General features: G+C 35.9%; 1 protein-coding gene across 8 annotated transcripts in view; it reads left to right on the top strand.

The window, feature by feature from the left end:
- The window catches only part of LOC136828892 (sushi, von Willebrand factor type A, EGF and pentraxin domain-containing protein 1-like), a 757,486-nt gene that overhangs the window by 658,836 nt on the left and 81,070 nt on the right, over positions 1-17,580 (top strand). For all 8 annotated transcript variants that reach the window (XM_067087200.1, XM_067087201.1, XM_067087203.1 and 5 more), the window contains exon 5: positions 8,037-8,121. In XM_067087200.1, coding sequence (XP_066943301.1) covers positions 8,037-8,121 — 85 coding nt within the window. The remainder of the gene's footprint in view (positions 1-8,036; positions 8,122-17,580) is intronic.

The following is a 17,580-nucleotide window of genomic DNA, read 5'->3' as shown; positions in this document are numbered from 1 at the left end:
TTCCGTTTCGCTCGAGAAACTTTTCTAAATTTGCTCTTGTGCCTTAATACTTGCCTTTATGGTATCTAAGAATTGCAATTTTACTCTTATTAAAGTAATTTTCCCAACAAACTATCCGTTACGTTTAATGTCATAGCCTTACAAATTAATTCCCAAGTGGTTTTATCTAATATAAAAGCGTATATCCATCAGGCTATTATCGTGGTAATCGTGATGTTGTGATGCCGAATCCATTATGCAAAACCACTTCCAAACGACATTCTATGAGAACCAGAGCAGCCGCGTACCTCGCCACATTTAGCCCAACAACATCGCTGTCGGGACTCCAGGAAAGAGCCCATTTAATCAGCCAATCAAATTTCTCTTCAAGTACTTTTTTTGTGCGTGTTTTCTCACGCGGGAAGTAAATCGTATGTCAGTAGATTCCAAACTTTTTCTTTGTCGTTTCCATTCCCGAAGGGGAGAGTCTGTTGGCATCAGGGCGTCTTTATTGTATTAGTTTGACGAGTTCACAGGAGAGATGGCTGAGAATAGCTGGGGAAAAGGGTCTACAAACACTTAAGTTTGGTGCGTATATATATCTCTCACTGACATACACACACACACACAGACACGACGTATTGTGGTGCACCAGGAGAACGTTTTATTCATGTGTATATCAGGTTTTACCGTAAGCGATGTGATTTTATGCTTGAAGGTGGGTAGTATAGATAACAGAAAAATAAAGATCTTATTTATGCGGGAAAGTATACCTTTTCGTTATTTATTTTTATTCACATTTCTGTTGCTGAGCCCAAGAATCTCACCTTCTCTCTCATCACGTGGATTCTCCTGTGAAATGTGTGTTTATCAAATTGCCCCATTGCTTTTCTTGCATTCTTTTGCGGTTACAATGTTGTCAGAAACCTTTGATATTTCGAGATACTTTTTCACATGGAGATCACGCTCGTGGAGAACTTCTGATCTACGTAAATTAATAGTAGGAGCTTGCGTTTTTTTTATATAAATGCTTTGCTTTACCTGCATCTGCACCGCACAGGTGGGTAGTGTTTCCCTAACTGGTTTCAGTATCACCATAATGTGTCTTCTTGTGAAATACATAGAACCTTTACTTTCATTTACGTATCTACTTTACCATTTAACCATGCATTTAAAATGCTCATCGGTAATTACTTCAACTATTCAATCATGAACGAAACTTTAGGTTGCAGAGGCCATTTACATGTGTAATATGCATTATATTGTGAAGTAGGACAACCAATAAAGGATAATGGAAGATGCGTACTGAGTTAGTCTGGAACAAGCTGTGTTTGCAAATGGATTGTTACTAGTGTCTTGATTTAATCCAGTTCTGCTGGAGGCACCAAACACATTAGCATCCAGCGCATCTCCAACTTAAACCTCTTTACTTTCAATTTTTTCTTTGTCTACCGTATTTTCAGTTCTATAGTGCCCGTAGCATGAACTCCGTTTCAAGGATTCGCCGTCATGATCCCCTGTTAAGCTTTATTTCCACCTCAGGGATCTGAGATGCTTAGTCTTCTTTATCTCATCCTCTTTAATACTGCAAGGGTAATCCTTCATCATCAACAGCAGATAATTACGTAGAATTACACAGACTACAGACTACATTACACAGGTTTGCTTAGTGGGTTTGCTTGCTACAGGTCACTTCATTTTCAGTCTTTCATTTCAAATATTTACATCACTGAGAATTGCATTGTAGTTTTAAAAAGTAAACTGTATGTGTAGCAGAGGTTGGAGAGATTTCAGTTGTAATTATTACACTATTAATCGCTGGCAAGGTTTAGCGCGCATAACGAAGCAAGTGTCAGCTTCCCTTAGTTACTTCGTTTCCTGGTCATATAATCTGATGACATTATATCACGTAATTTTTCAGATTAGTGACACAAAAACATTACATACACACGCACATATATATACATGTATAACTGAATCACGAAAATATGGAACGTGATGAATATATAAATAAAGACAATATCCACGAAGGAAAGAGAAACACTGGAGTGCTGCGAGGACTTTCGACTGTCATCCTTTTCTTAGCAGACACTAAGTAAAGGACGACAGTCGAAAGGCCTCGCAGCGCTCCACTGTTTCTCTTTCCTTCATGGATTTTGTCTTTATATATATATATATATATATATATATATATATATATATATATGTGTGTGTGTGTGTGTGTGTGTGTGTGTGTATGTTTTTGTGGCGACGGGAAAGGGAAAGAAATTCTGTAGAGTAAAACGAATGTAATACATATTGAAATTTGAAGCTAATTTACTCATAGTGCCATCATCACGTCCCATACATTTTTTCCAGCTTATACCTTGAAGTATTTGAGCTGTCCATATAAAAGCTTGCGTAGCAAATCTATTCTAAGTGGAGTGGAATTCATAAATTTCCTAGGGTTTATTGAAGTCTTTGCAATGGCGCTCTCTCACATTAATAGATTAACACAGATGGAATGGGTGAATACCATTTGGGATTAGTATGACTCGCGAATTTAGACTTCAGTACAAAGAGAAGCCCTAATTTATCCATTTGTTTTCAGTGCTCCAGTTCAAAGGATGGGAGTGAAAAACTATTTAGTTTGAATATTATTTTTAGGTGTTTAGGTTTCAGAAGATAATTTTTGTTTTACAGATTACATAATTTACATGAAGGGCAGACTTTTGGATTTACAGATTATATAATTTACATGAAGTGCAGACTTTTGGATTTACAGATTATATAATTTACATGAAATGCAAACATTTTTAGATATATTTGTTCAGAGGCATACAAAAGCATGTGTTAATAAATGAGATCCATGTCATACTGAATATCTCATGAAAGCTTGTAAGATCGAATCACTAATTAACTGTTTGAAAATACATACACGTTACAAATATCATGACATGATGACAAACTGATCTTCAAACTATTATATTAATAGTATATATTTTTAGTTAAAAACAAATGACCTGAAGGCCTGAATATTTCGTGAAAACATTTTAGATTCAAAGTTAGTATACCAAAGCATTAGAGGAGTATAAATAAACGTTCGTTTTTTTTTTTTTTTTTTCAAATGCGCGTGGGTTACGGACATAATTGAATTCTGTGACTTGTTTATTCATCCACAGTAGTTCTTCAGTAAGCCACTCGTTTCTGATCAGGAAAGTAATGACTAAGTGGTAGAAATTATTATTATTTTAAAGTTGATAACGATTTAATGAGCTTGTAGTAAGCATAGAATATGTATATATATATATATATATATATACATACTGCAGTATATACAGTGTATAATATATATATATATATATATATATATATATATATATATATATATATATATATATATATATATATAGTATATATATAATATATATATACATATATATATATATATATATATATATATATATATATATATATATATATATATATATATATATAGTCATATAGCTGTAAGCTTCATAGTAGCTATCAAGAGGGCGTCCAGGAAAAGGCAGAACGTATATTGGAACAACAGTTTATTTTGTCTCACTGCATCTTCAACGCTGCAATTCACACAAAAAAAAAATTCACTTAAAATCATATAAAAAACGAAGAAAATCAAATAATAATTTAAAATTCACTATAAGGACGGACATAACCCACCTAAACTGAGTTAAAAAAGAAACTAAAACATCTAAAAAAGAAAGCGGGCAAGTAAAAGCTGAAGTGGAGACCAAAATATAAACAAACAACTGGTTATGCTGTGAATAGCGGTGTGGAGGCTATCTGGGTGCTTAAAGAGGGGATGGTAGTTTTAATTAAGATTGATTCTAAAGTTGTTAGTCCCGCCTCTTCTTGCGTGGAAGATATGATTTTAAAATCTGGCTTTTCCTGGATGCCCCCTTGTTATACAGTATATATATATATATATATACTATATAATATATATATATATATATATATATATATATATATATATATATATATATATATATATATACTGTATGTATGTATGTACATGAAGCGCTTATGTGAGAAGTTTCAAAGTAAACTAAAAAAGGTCTTGCATGGCATACATTGACCTAGAAAAAAACTTACGATAGAATCTATAGGGAGCCTATACAGTGGGTGTTAAGGATATATGGTGCACAAGATAAGTTACTGAGAGCAATTTAAAGTTCTTGTGATGGAAATGAGGCGTTTTAGAATACGCAGAAGGAGAGTGATTGGTTTGGTATTAAAAGTGTCTTATGTCATTATGAATGGAGCGATACAGGCAGTCAGAGAAAGGCCAGTTGATAAAGAAAATAAAAATGCTTGTAACTGGAGTGTAGAACTGATATTTTTGAAGTAACAATAATCAGGTACTGCACAATATAAAATGAATATGTATAGAAAGAAATTTATCAAAGGCAAAGGATTAACTTGAGGGAATGGAGCCCATTACCTTGCGAGTAAGCTTTAAGGGTAAGAAATATTAATCTCCCTGAAAATAAAATATAAAATGAGGGTTTTTCCTCTCTAAGAGTTTCAGCTTTCGTCTCTAAATACCAATATATTCCGTTTTATCATTATTTTGATTTTCGAGGCTCAGATAATTTATTTTTTCTGTTTTTTTTTTTTAGTCATTCTGTCATCGCTTTGTTCGGGCTTTGAATTTGAGACAAATTTGCCAAAGTTAATTTTTCATGTGTGTTTCAAACCTCGTTCATTTTTTTTTTAGCTCTCAAGTTCCCCTTTTCATCTTTTTTATTTGCTTTTCATTCCTCCCTCGCTTTTCCCATTTTTTATTCGTCTTTCTCCTTCTTCATCTTCACAGTGAATTACTTACTATAGGTCAATCAGTTCCTTGGGTACAGCAGGGCGAAGCACCCGGCATCAGTGAATTCTCGCCCAGAAATGGCTGACTGAGGTTCATACCTAATATAAATTTAATCCAAGTGGTTTCTCCGCCGTAAGATTTGTTCGTTTTAGATAACGTGTACGGTATCGGCTCCTTCCAAATATACGTCTTGGATGGACTTCCATGTTCCTCAGTACCACAGTTTGCTCTCTATATAAATGACCATTTTCTTCAGCGGACGGTAGCTCATCGAACTGTTGTACATCCATATGGATTAAGCGTCGATCCTTTTAAGGTGGCAGCGCAAGATAAAAATCCTTAATGTCCTCATGGCTTAACCAACTTAATCCTCCAAAAATTACTTTTTGGGTTAACATGAAATATGGTACCGTATGTCTAACCGGGTATATAACTTTATGATTCCCATTTTCCTCGAAATCGATAACGATAATTATTTGTTATCAAGCTAAATTTTAGCTAGAGACTGTATATGTCCGAAGCTACCCATATCTCGATATATATACCTTGTAGTAATGACGAATATTTTAACGGGATAATGATACATATGACTACACCGTATTAACTCAGGCAACGCCCTAGTGGTTTCATTAATTTGACATTTATATATATATATATATATATATATATATATATATATAGAGAGAGAGAGAGAGAGAGAGAGAGAGAGAGAGAGAGAGAGATCACTGGCTCCAGCTTAGCATAATTTATAAAGTTTTCAGAGGCAAACTCTAAGAGTAGCTAACTCTCTCTCTCTCTCTCTCTCTCTCTCTCTCTCTCTCTCTCTCTCTCTCTCTCTCTCTCTCTCAAAATATATGATATACGAGGAACGACGACAAAATTCGTTTGTTACAGTTACCGGGGACCATTTCTTGTCAAGTAACGTCTTCAGCTTATTTCAAAATTTCTAGAACCGCAAGTATTCTTGAAACTGTATGTATTAAAAATAGCTATTTTGAGCCGAGGCAGGATTTGGAGTCCCGAGGCTGTTATTGTGGGGCTGCGGCTTTTATTTTCGGGCAGATCTTTGTGTCCCTGAAGAATGCTAAAAGACTAGGAATGAGTCCTTCTCCCACTTTCCCTCGTACTGCAGACATCAAAGAAAAAAATGTGAGGTTTTTTTGTAAAGCCATCTATTGACGCTGAGAGAAACTAGTCGATGAAAAAGATGCCAGATTCTGCTGGATAGGAGAACTTGCTCGATACTTTTGTGGTGTTAGTGTTTCCGATGTTGGCTGCCTTAGTTAAATTTTTGCTGATGCATTTTCTGCCAGTCATCAAGTATTCTAAACTACTTTTTGTATTTCAGCAGTGATAAAGTTATTAGAAAAAGAAATGTAGGGAAAAAGAAGACCGTTGGTATTAGCTACCAACCGGAATTTCTAAGAATTAGTAACGGTTGAATATTTACAACACTGGAGGATATAAAGACAAATTCTTGTTGTTGTCATTTCTTCACCAACCACTGAGCTGATTAACAGCTCTCCTAGGCCTGGCCCGAAGGATTAGATTTATTTTACCTGGCTAAGAACCAATTGGTTACCTAGCAACGGGACCTACAGCTTATTGTGGAATCCGAACCACATTACAGCGAGAAATGAATTTCTATCACCAGAAATAAATTCCTCTAATTCTTCATTAGCCGGTCGGAGATTGGAACGCGGGGCCAGCAGAGTGCTAGCTGAGAACGGTACCCACCCGGCCAATGAGGAACATTGCTTGTCAGTCATGAGTCACATTTCAGAACGTAGGAAAAATTGATTGTTTGTCTTGCTAAACTGAGTGCGTGCCTGCTTCACTGAGGGAGCCTCGTGATACCTGTCAGGTGACCTTTTCCCATCTGATAATATATAAGATAAAAGTAATCATCACTCAACCGTTGGCTTACGGTTTCTCGTCTTTATTCTTTTTAAGCTTTAGAAATTTTTTCTTGCTCTTGTTTTCCCCTTTTCCTTTCAAACCTTCTTAAGTTTGCCCCCTCCATCGGACTCTGCATCAAAAAATTAAACCTCAGAGCGCTTGAAAGGCCAACTTTATATGTAAAGCGGAAGGAGATATATCGCTGTATTTCAACACTTTTCAATACTTGCTTTTTTTTTTTTTTTTTTTTTTTTTTTTTTTTTTTTTTGAAGTCATGGATGTTTGGGGCGAGTTGCAAGGAAAGTTCATCGAGACCCGGTACGACCCGCTCCAGTTTTCTCGTATATTTAGTTTACTAGTTCGTCTGCCAGCATAAGTCAGGCGAAATCGATGCTGTACAGTTTCAGTTGCAGGGACTTTCGGCAACAGCAGCAGCAGCAGCAGCGCTGTTTGTGTGTGACAGCTGTGTCAAGACTTATTGCGTTTAACTCGCACTCCGAAACACCAAGAGCTCATTCCTAATTGCAAGCAAACAAACAAGAACATTGTTGTCGAAAACAATAACGTCAGTGGCGTTTATGGCGCACACGGGAGTTTACTCAGTACTCAAAAAAAAAAAAAAAACTCATTCTGAAAACATCTGAAATAAAAACACACGTTTAGGAGTTAATATTTGCCGATACCCGGGCTGCAAATAAAATTCTGACTATTAGCTGCCATGTTAATTTCAAAATGGTTTACACATCCCCCGAATGTTTTTAGGCACGGGTTTCCAGCCAAAGGGACCGGAATTGGCCGGGGGGGGGAGAGGTTAGGAGAGGGGAGGGGGAGAAAGGATAAACCCCCAGGGCTCATCACTGACAGGATAGCTCCAGCATCACATTCATTTTCATTTTTTCTCCATGATTTTTAGTCATTCATCTTTTGCTTGTTACGGCTTTCGATTTTTTTTATTTTGCGTTTCTTTCTCCTGATTCGTTCCAACAAATCAGGTGTATTTTTTCTAATAGTTTTTATTTATTTGTCAGTTTTATTTCATTTACAGTGTATTTGTAGGATGGAAGATTTCCATAATTCTTATTAATCCTGAATCAGATTTTCCTGTTCTTTTTAGTATATTGTTCATACAGCAGAAATATGTTTATGCTTGAAGTAATCGGTCACCCCTTGAAATTATGGTTGTCGGAAACATTTTATAATGGTATTATTTCATTCTTTGTCATTATTCTAACTGCGAAAAGACTAATGTTCCAGTGTTAATGTTAATATCTGCAAAAACTATATAAATTGGATCACTTCATTCCCGTTTTCTTTTCAGGGATACCACTTGATAGGCCAGGAGGAGCGACAGTGTCAAGCCAATGGGATCTGGACGGCGACGCCTCCTGAGTGCAGAGAAAATCGTAAGTCTTTATAAATCTCTCTCTCTCTCTTTCTCTCTCTCTCTCTCTCTCTCTCAAACGGTTCATCTCAGTCGACAGAATTTTCCTTCTATGTCTCTCCCTAATATTTGTGTGACTAGAATATTTTGTTATTCTGTAACTTTATACTTATATATATTTTTACTTTGGATTTTATGAGCTTCTTGTAAAATGAAAGCAGGTTTTTTTCAGTACCTTGGATAGAGTCGTTGGCAGATAAATAGGTGAAATGCTGCAAGGTGACTGCCTCTAATGCCCTTTGTTGTACATTCTCCCAATGGCCGGTTTTCTGAAGTTTATATTATATATATATATATATATATATATATATATATATATATATATATATATATATATATATGTATATGTATAACTGAATCACGAAAATATGGAACGTGATGAATATATAAATAAAGATAAAATCCACGAAGGAAATGGAAACACTGGAGTGCTGTGAGGCCTTTCGACGTTAGGTCCTTTACTAGTTAAATAAAGGACCTGGCGTCGAAAGGCCTCGCAGCACTCCAGTGTTTCCGTTTCCTTCGTGGATTTTATCTTTATTTATGTGTATAAATATATATATTATGTATATATTATATATATATGTAAATATAATTATATATATATAAACACTCATACACACATACATGCATACTTATATATGCGTGTGTGCATGTGCGCGCGCATGCTTATTTATGCATATAAATGTTAATTTTTTTTAGTGATGTTTTACCCAAACTTGCACCAATTACCTATATGAGACTTGCTTTACGTCGGATCGCTAATTCGTACACTAGTTTTACCCATTATGTGAAATGACCTTTATATTAGCCTTCAGTTTCGCAAGCCATAATTACCATTATGTAAATGTTGTAAATGTATAATGGCATAGCTCGCCGATGTTCAGGTTCTCATATCGCTCCAAGAGAATTAAAGTTGTTCATGAAAGGAATTTAGTTCAAATATGTAAGTGGGTCTCTGAATATAATTTGAGTTTTTACAAGTTGATTTTAGTATTTTACATTTTATAATGTGAAGAATAATTGTCGGAATTAAAACTTATTTCTGAATGGAAAGTAATTATATTTTTTCCCAGAGGAAATTGTGCAAGGTAATTAAATGTCTGTCGTCATATTCTCCATTAAGCAAATGGTGACTGCCATTATATTCTCTGACGTATAAATTTACATTCATGGCAAACGAAGTTTGAGGACATTTAGTCTTCACGTACAGTGCCATTCAGAGAACTGTACTTTTTCTCCATTTATCCAGAAAAGAGTAAGAATTTTTGAAGTGTAAGAAATTAATATAGCAAACAATTACAATCAATAAGGAAGTATAGTGCATTAGAAAGAAATCACAAGTATTATTATGGACGCTTTGAAATATTTGAAAACAATTTTTTTAGCTATTTACAAGATTCTATTTTATAACATCAGAATAGTTTCAGGCACGTGATAGAAAATATAAAATGTTAAATTTAAAAGACAGTATATTATGAATAACGGAATAGATGGTATAACCTCTTAACCTAATGACAATCATCATCCTGATTCTGGCATTTATTTTAGTTTTTTCATTGACACTTATTGTATATTCTAGAAGAAAACAAGGAGGCATGAATATATTTCCCTATCATTACGCGTTAATTGAAAAACATGTCAATCAGAGGTTGCCTATCACCAGATCTACCTTGAAGTGTCATTCGAACTCTTCCTTGAGGCACCCAGTCGATGCCTGTGCAGCAATTATTATTATAATTTGTTCGTCCTCCTGTGAAAGGAGCTGGAAAAACTAAACGCTTGTAAAAGCACGCTTCCGTGGGGCACACAGTTACCGTAGTACGAAATTACAGAAATAGGACTCGAGCGAAGAGGATTATATTAATTTAAAACCTGCGCCATTCAAGCCTTGTTTCCGGAAGTGTCAGTATTAATCTTAACACATAAATTACTTGTAAAATATCAGCAGCTGAGATTGTTGCGGGTCAAAAAAAATGAAAAGAAAAATCAGACCCGGGAGAATTTAATAATAAGATATCGAGCCCGGTCACGTAGAATCAGTAATGAGCGAAGAAAAGGAACTTATTTTTTACGGCAGAAGACGATCAGTGTGTCTAAGATTTTTTTCCCCCAATTTTTTCTTCGTTTCTTATCTGCTTAAACTTCGGAAGTTTGGCGAAGGAGCGATCCCACTTGGAGAGCTCAGTTTCCAGGAGAATGCTCTATGTACTCTTTAAGAGGTTTCTTTAAAAGAGGAGAGCTCAGTTTCCAGGAGAATGCTCTATATACTCTTTAAGAGGATTCTTTAAAAGAGTACTCTCTTATCGCAGCTCCTTTATTATCGGAGGATTATTTCGGTGATAAAATCCTCTTCCTTACGAAGTTTCTTGACAAGAAAAATTTCTTGCTCTTTGAATAAACTGAAGTTATTATTAGCCCTAAGAGTTGATATTGTCGTTGCAGATATTTTATATTTATGGTCGAATGATTTTTTGTCTCGAAACTTTCAGGGCAAAAAACACACAAAAAAGGTTGGTCTTGAAAAAAATGGTTTTCTGAAGATGATACGTTTAACATTCTTCAGACGTTATGTGTTTCATATTTTTTGGTGAAAATAATAGCAGTTTTAGAGAGACCGAAAATTTATTTTCAAAATATCAGTTACAAAAGATTTTGTTTCAAAAAGTATATTTCCAACTGTATATTTCAAAAAGTGTATATTCCTATTTCAAAAGTATATATTCTAAGTGCAAGTTTCAGACAAGTTAATCTACGTACATTTATTTTAAGGAATAACAATATTTTTTTATTCCATTCCCGTATTCCTGATAATAATATATCGTCTTCTATTTTGAGTGATGTATAGGGCAAGACCTCGTGTTTAAACATTTGCTCAGCCAACACGTTTTAGTTCTTTGCAGCCTTGCTATATCAACATTTCCATTGCTTTTTTCTTTTTCTTGAACCTTGTGTAGTATGCTTAAGCTTTTGAACGGCAGGTTGTAGCAGCCAGTTTGTTCACTGTTGAACAGAAAAAAGTGAACAGAAGGTGAGCAAAGTATTGTATGAGTTAGACTTTCAAAAAAAAAAATACATCGTTTGAGGAGGGAGCGAGAAAGAAAGAGAAAGGTAAAATATATAAATATATTATATATATATATATATTTATATATTTTTATATACATATATACAGACATGGCGCTCGTGGTCCAGTGGCTAGGTTGCTTGCTTCACTCGCTCCCGGATTCGATGCCCGGGCGAGTATTGTTTTCGAGGTCGTTCCCGTTAAATCCGATCGGGCCTAGTTGAGGTAAGCACAAAGCTATGTCCTTGGTAATTAGACGGCTGTGGTGGGTCGCATTTGGAAAGCAACCTCATCCAGAAGTACGTGCAGGGATATCGCTTTGAACTGGGAAACGCGCATAGCAAATTGTATATATATATATATATATATATATATATATATATATATATATATATATATATATATATATATATATATATATATATATATATATATATAATATTATATGGATATTATATGCGTGTAGAACAGTAGTTTATATGAATATCGTTATGTTGTTGTGCATATAGTGTAACGTTGCGTGTACATTATTGTGGCTGGGGTTGAAGCAGTTACTGAACGCCGATCTCGCGAGAGTGCGAAGAATGTTCCCTGCAGATAACGGAGGTAACGGCCTTTTTATCGATTGTTCGCAGCCCGGAAGTATGGCAGCCGGTTTTTTGGAGAGAGATTTCGCTGAAACTGAAGCTTTTGGTAATGTCTTCCTCCTCCCACCAAGAAACGTAATTGAAATATTATCCGTTTTCTGAGATTTTCGTTGCAGACCCAAACTACGTAGTTCCACTTCTCATTATTATTATTATTATTATTATTATTATTATTATTATAATATATTTGAAAAAATCTGCACAGAGAGCTTCTGGGAATCTGATCGATTCCCTTTTTCAAAAGGATTTATATCCCCATTATTATTATTATTGTTATTATTATTATTATTATTATTATTATTATTATTATTATTATTATTAAGTAAGTAACCACTCCTCTTAACAGTCTTGTTAAATAGGGTGGCCTCATCATCTGAGTTCATTTTATATTGCATCTTAATTTTCTTTATAATTCTTTTTTCTTCTACGTTAATATTGGACAATACTTTATCACATTTTGGTAAAGAAAAATACATTATTATTATTATTATTATTATTATTATTATTATTATTATTATTATTATTATTATTATTATTATTATTATTATTATTATTGTGAAAAGACTTTTTCCCCTGATTCTCCCTTTTATCATCGGGTTTCAACGAGCGAGTTATGCTGTGAAATCCTCTTCTAGTCATAAGAATTACAAATACGGCTCTTTTCAGCAAACCCAAGGAGTCTCTCTCTCTCTCTCTCTCTCTCTCTCTCTCTCTCTCTCTCTCTCTCTCTCTCTCTCTCTTATAATCTTCCCGTAACATTTATTTTATTCCACATTATAAGAATTCTCATTAGCTAAATACTTAATGTTCTATAATTTCAAAAGTATGTTATGCAATTTCCTAATTTAATCATAAGATTCTACAGATTCAAAATAAAAATAATGATGCTCTTCTCTCTTCTAGAGGGAAAAAAATGTTTTCCCCTTAAGTCTAAGAGAAAGCTTGCTACTCCTTCATTATTCAGATTCAAAAGCTTTAGCTGATTCAACCAGAGGAGTATAAAGTTATTCTGTTCCGTACATAGAAAGGTCTCTTTCATTATTAGGGGAAAGGCGCGGTGATGAAACGTGATGCCATACCATTCCTTATATTAAAGAGGTTTTACTGATTCAGGAGGAAAATAGGATACTCTCGTTACCTAAACTTAAAAGTTCTTATTGGTTTGAGGAAAAAAAACCTTGGTCAATTTCTTGATCTTAATTTAAACGTTTTCATGAATTCTATGAAAAAAGCTTAAAGCTGTTTTATTTCGTAAATGAAAGGTTTTCATAAGAAAAAAAAAGCTTTAAGATTTTCGTTTTCATAAAACAACTGATTTCATTGAAAAGCAGGGTATAATGTTTTCGTAAATTAAAGCGCTGTCAATATTTGTGTTACCAGTTAGGCGGCAGAAAAGTCTTCTGAAATCCGAGGTGAATATTAATGCATTTCAGTGATTTTTAAGGTAGACCGGAAAATTTCACTGTCCGGTGAATGCAATAGAGGAAATCTCTCTCTCTCTCTCTCTCTCTCTCTCTCTCTCTCTCTCTCTCTCTCAGTGTTTTCTTTTCTATTGTAATTATTAGAGGTCGGTGTTGTTTATTAGTATACGTGTATTCATACCAAAATTAAAGTTACGTACCTGCATGAATATATATATACATATATTTATATGTGTGTTTACATATATGTGTATATATATGTGTATGTGTATATATACGTGTGTGTATAGGGGCGCGTGCGTGTTTACATAAGAGAGGGGCAGACAGAGACAGAGAGAGAAAGATAAGGAAATACAGAGAGACAGAGAGTGAGAGAGAGACACACACAGACACTGACCCTCAAACGCAAAATCAACAATTCGCTCACCGATTTAGGAGACTGTCTTAACAAATTAAAGATGGCTCCTGGATGAAAGGAGAGAACGCAAATGTAGCAAATTCGACTCCGTGGCTCGTTGTTGATGACTTCTCCCCCTCCATAGCTCCCTTATTTTACGAGGAGAATGGATCTAATGGGTGCAATGGGCCCCCCCTTGCATTGCTCTTCTTTAACGTTGCCCATATGTGAGGAGGACCCTTCCCTTAATGTGTCGATCTGTGCATGCCTTCTTTGCCCGTGCTTTTGGCTTGTACTTGTGTTTAGTATTACTCTTGTTTGTCTCCTTCCCTTTATTTGCTTGTACGTGTGTTTGTGTCCTCTCCTTTATTTGCTTGTACGTGTGTTTTGTGTTTGCTGCATTTTGTTCCTCTCCTTTTTATTTGCTTGTACAGAGTGTTTCTGTGTTTGTGTCCTCTCCTTTATTTGCTTGTACGTGTGTTTTGTGTTGCTGCGTTTGTTCCTCTCCTTTATTTGCTTGTACGTGTGTTTCGTGTTTGTGTCCTCTCCTTTATTTGCTTGTACGTGTGTTTTGTGTTGCTGCGTTTGTTCCTCTCCTTTATTTGCTTGTACGAGTGTTTCGTGTTTGTGTCCTCTCCTTTATTTGCTTGTACATGTGTTGCTGTGTTTGTGTCCTCTCCTTTATTTGCTTGTACGAGTGTTTCTGTGTTTGTGTCCTCTCCTTTATTTGCATGTACGTGTGTTTGTGTCCTTTCCTTTGGCTTTAGTTAGTCGTCCTCCTGTTTTGCTTGTAGCCCTGATAGCATCTTCCACTTATTTATACAATTCCCCTTGTTTTATGTTGGTTTATGACTTGCTTTAACGATGGCTGTACGCTTTCCCCCCCCAAACATGAGGTGTTGACATTGCATTAGAATTGGCCACATGCTTCTTCCCCTCTCCCGTGTTAATATGAGGTCTTGGTTCCGCCGTCGTATTTTATACATTGCCTTAAGATAGTTTGCTTGCTTTGTTTTTCGTTCCTTTGTGATTTAATGGAAGCAGTGTGTCTTTACTGTACATGCACTGGATGCTTCAGTCGCTAAAAGGTTTTTACTGTTATTCCATGAAAATATTTCCGGATTAGAAATCATTGCCATCGAGGCAAAATATAATCTATATAATGTTGCTGGCCACCTTCATCCACTTTCACGCCCCTTGGCGGTCGCCTCTGGAAGTGTCCTCAAGAAGTGCCTCATCCCCTACGCCCACACTCGCACACTCCTCCCACCCAGTCTTTCCTGGTGCCACTAGGACCCACAACCCACCCACCCCATCCAATCCCGCCATCTAACGACTGTAAGTGTGGGCGGTCATCAATACACCACAGAGGTGTTGGGGAAGTAGAGGTTGGGAGGGGTATAGTCTTGGGGAAGGGGGTCCTTGCTAGATTGTAGGGGAGGAGAGGCGAAAAGAAAGGGGTAGGAGGGATCCAGGGGGTCGTTGGCAGAGGGAGGTGGCATGGTAAGGGTAGAGTATGAGCCAAAATTGAAGTTTTTTAAAACACCTGAGCCATGGCCTGATATTTTGATCCGTGGGATTCGGTGGCGTTAAGGATATTTTCCAGTGTGTTGGCAATATGATAATGGACCTTAGAGGTATTCGCCTCGGGGATTAGAGGGGATGGCTGTTTCGGTGTGTGCCACAGAGAGAGAGAGAGAGAGAGAGAGAGAGAGAGAGAGAGAGAGAGAGAGAGAGAGAGAGAGTCTGAGAATTTGGTAGTGGAATGTGACGAGGCGGGGGTGGAGGGGGCGGGTAGTAATTTTCTGCTTAAAAAAAAATGCTTTAAGCCCATTTTCTATTTCCGGCAGTTTATTAAGCGAGTATATTATCCACGCTTAGTTTCATCTGCATCATTACAATGCGATGGCTGGGATGAAAAGTGTCTCTCTTCAGCTTGATGCGTTCGTCGGTGTTATTGTTATCGTTTCTGCTTCTCCTTTTTGTAACCGATGTAGGAAAGTGGTCATATATATATATATATATATATATATATATATATATATATATATATATATATATATATATATATATATATACACACAGCTCCACCATCCTTCTTTGGAAGGTACAATCTACTCAGGTGGGCGCCGCACGTTTGAGTGGTGCATCGATTGACGCGTTTTGGCAGGGTCTTGAATCCCTCCCGGCCTACAGCCCACCAGTCCACCCAGCTACAGGCGGGTGACAGCATCTGCTGGGATCAAGAAATGGGGCGTGGGGCTAGCAGTCTCATCGCATAGACTTGCTGAAAAACTGGAAGGCTGTTCCCTTTTAGCACCTGTCATTTTCTAAATGTATAATTTATAATATATATACATATATACACATATGTCTGTACACACACATACATACATACATATATTTATAATGTGTGTGTGTGTACTGCGTATATAAAATCTTCCAGCGCTGAGTGAAGCAAAGTGCCTTCACTTGTCTCCTAGTTTTCATCCAAGCAAGTCTGTTTCTTTCAACTCTTCTGGAGCCCAAAGGATCTAAGCTGAGACTATCAATACTAATATTCCGGGGGTGTGAGAATGAGAACACATTCACACACACACATACATACACACACACAGTTTTATATATAATATAATGACACAGAACATGACCCCTTGAAGTAGCGATGAAGCCCTCTGGAAATTTACGAGTATCAACTTCCATGACACTTAAATACCAAGACAGATAATTGCTTCATTGAAAATAAACTTAAAGATTTCTTGGTATCTACAGATGTAACTTGACGGTACCTCAAGAGAATAAGAGTGTTGACATAGTAAAAACAGAAACTCAAGACTAGAAACTCGTGCAAACTCTTCTTAAACAGTCAGGATGGTAGCAGAAGAGGCTCTCCATTAAAATGCAGCTTATAAACCAAGACCGAAAAAGTATTCTGGCGATATCTTGTATTGTAGTTAAAAATTTTAGTATAACTGATATTGCAACTTTAAGAAATTTTTTTACTAAGGACAGTACCCTCAGGATGCTTCTGACATCCAAATAGGAAAGTACGAGTAGTATCCTAACAGTGTTCAAAAAACAAAAAAAGGAACACCTTTAAAGCAGTTGGTATTAGTATCATTCCTGTAGTCACAGGAAAAAGAAACATTATATTCTACTCTGTCTAAACTAAGGTTCAAGACTGAGTTAATACTAAGTGTTGTCAAATACTACTACATATATTTCAAGTACAGTGTATCCAGTGAACTGTGAATGAAGGGGTAGCATACACGACAATATCACCAGTTAATCCTTGGTAGATCTTTGTTAAGACAGGGAGCTGCTTTATTTAACGCCAAGAAGAGAGCGAATGATTGATGGGAGAGAGTCATCTTCATGCTCTGATTTTTCAAAATTAAGTTCCACAGAAGTGGAACACAATCAACAGGATAACTCTGAACTTCTTTAAACACTCATCAATAACTGCTTTCTGTTAAAAAGATGTGAAGATTAAGTGCCTACAGTATGATATCCTGGAACATCTAAGGGACCGTTTAATAAAATTAATTGCCGTTTGTCAATGTCAACTTGTATAAAACTTGTAAGGCCTAAATAAATTACCCTTTTTTTATGACTTCAGACCACCTAGGCTTTAAAGAGACTAAAAGGATGGATGTAATTATGGAAATTTGTAATCAGATTTCTTTCAGAGCAGATGCGGCTTCCTCTGATTTCTGTTCATCTGAATATATGAGTCGTCGACGCTAAGAAATAAAATAGACGACCTTTTTTTACCTCAAAAAATCTAGGTAACTCTTTTAATACCTCAGATGACAATATTGATTTAATGAGACGTAGTACAGGAAGTGTGGAAGGACGTCAGAAATTATTGTATAATATACTTTATATA

This window comes from Macrobrachium rosenbergii, chromosome 43 (genome assembly GCF_040412425.1).
Source record: "Macrobrachium rosenbergii isolate ZJJX-2024 chromosome 43, ASM4041242v1, whole genome shotgun sequence".
Lineage (NCBI taxonomy): Eukaryota > Metazoa > Arthropoda > Malacostraca > Decapoda > Palaemonidae > Macrobrachium > Macrobrachium rosenbergii.
The sequence above is the reverse complement of the archived record's forward strand: the minus strand, read 5'-3'. Positions and strand labels throughout refer to the sequence as shown.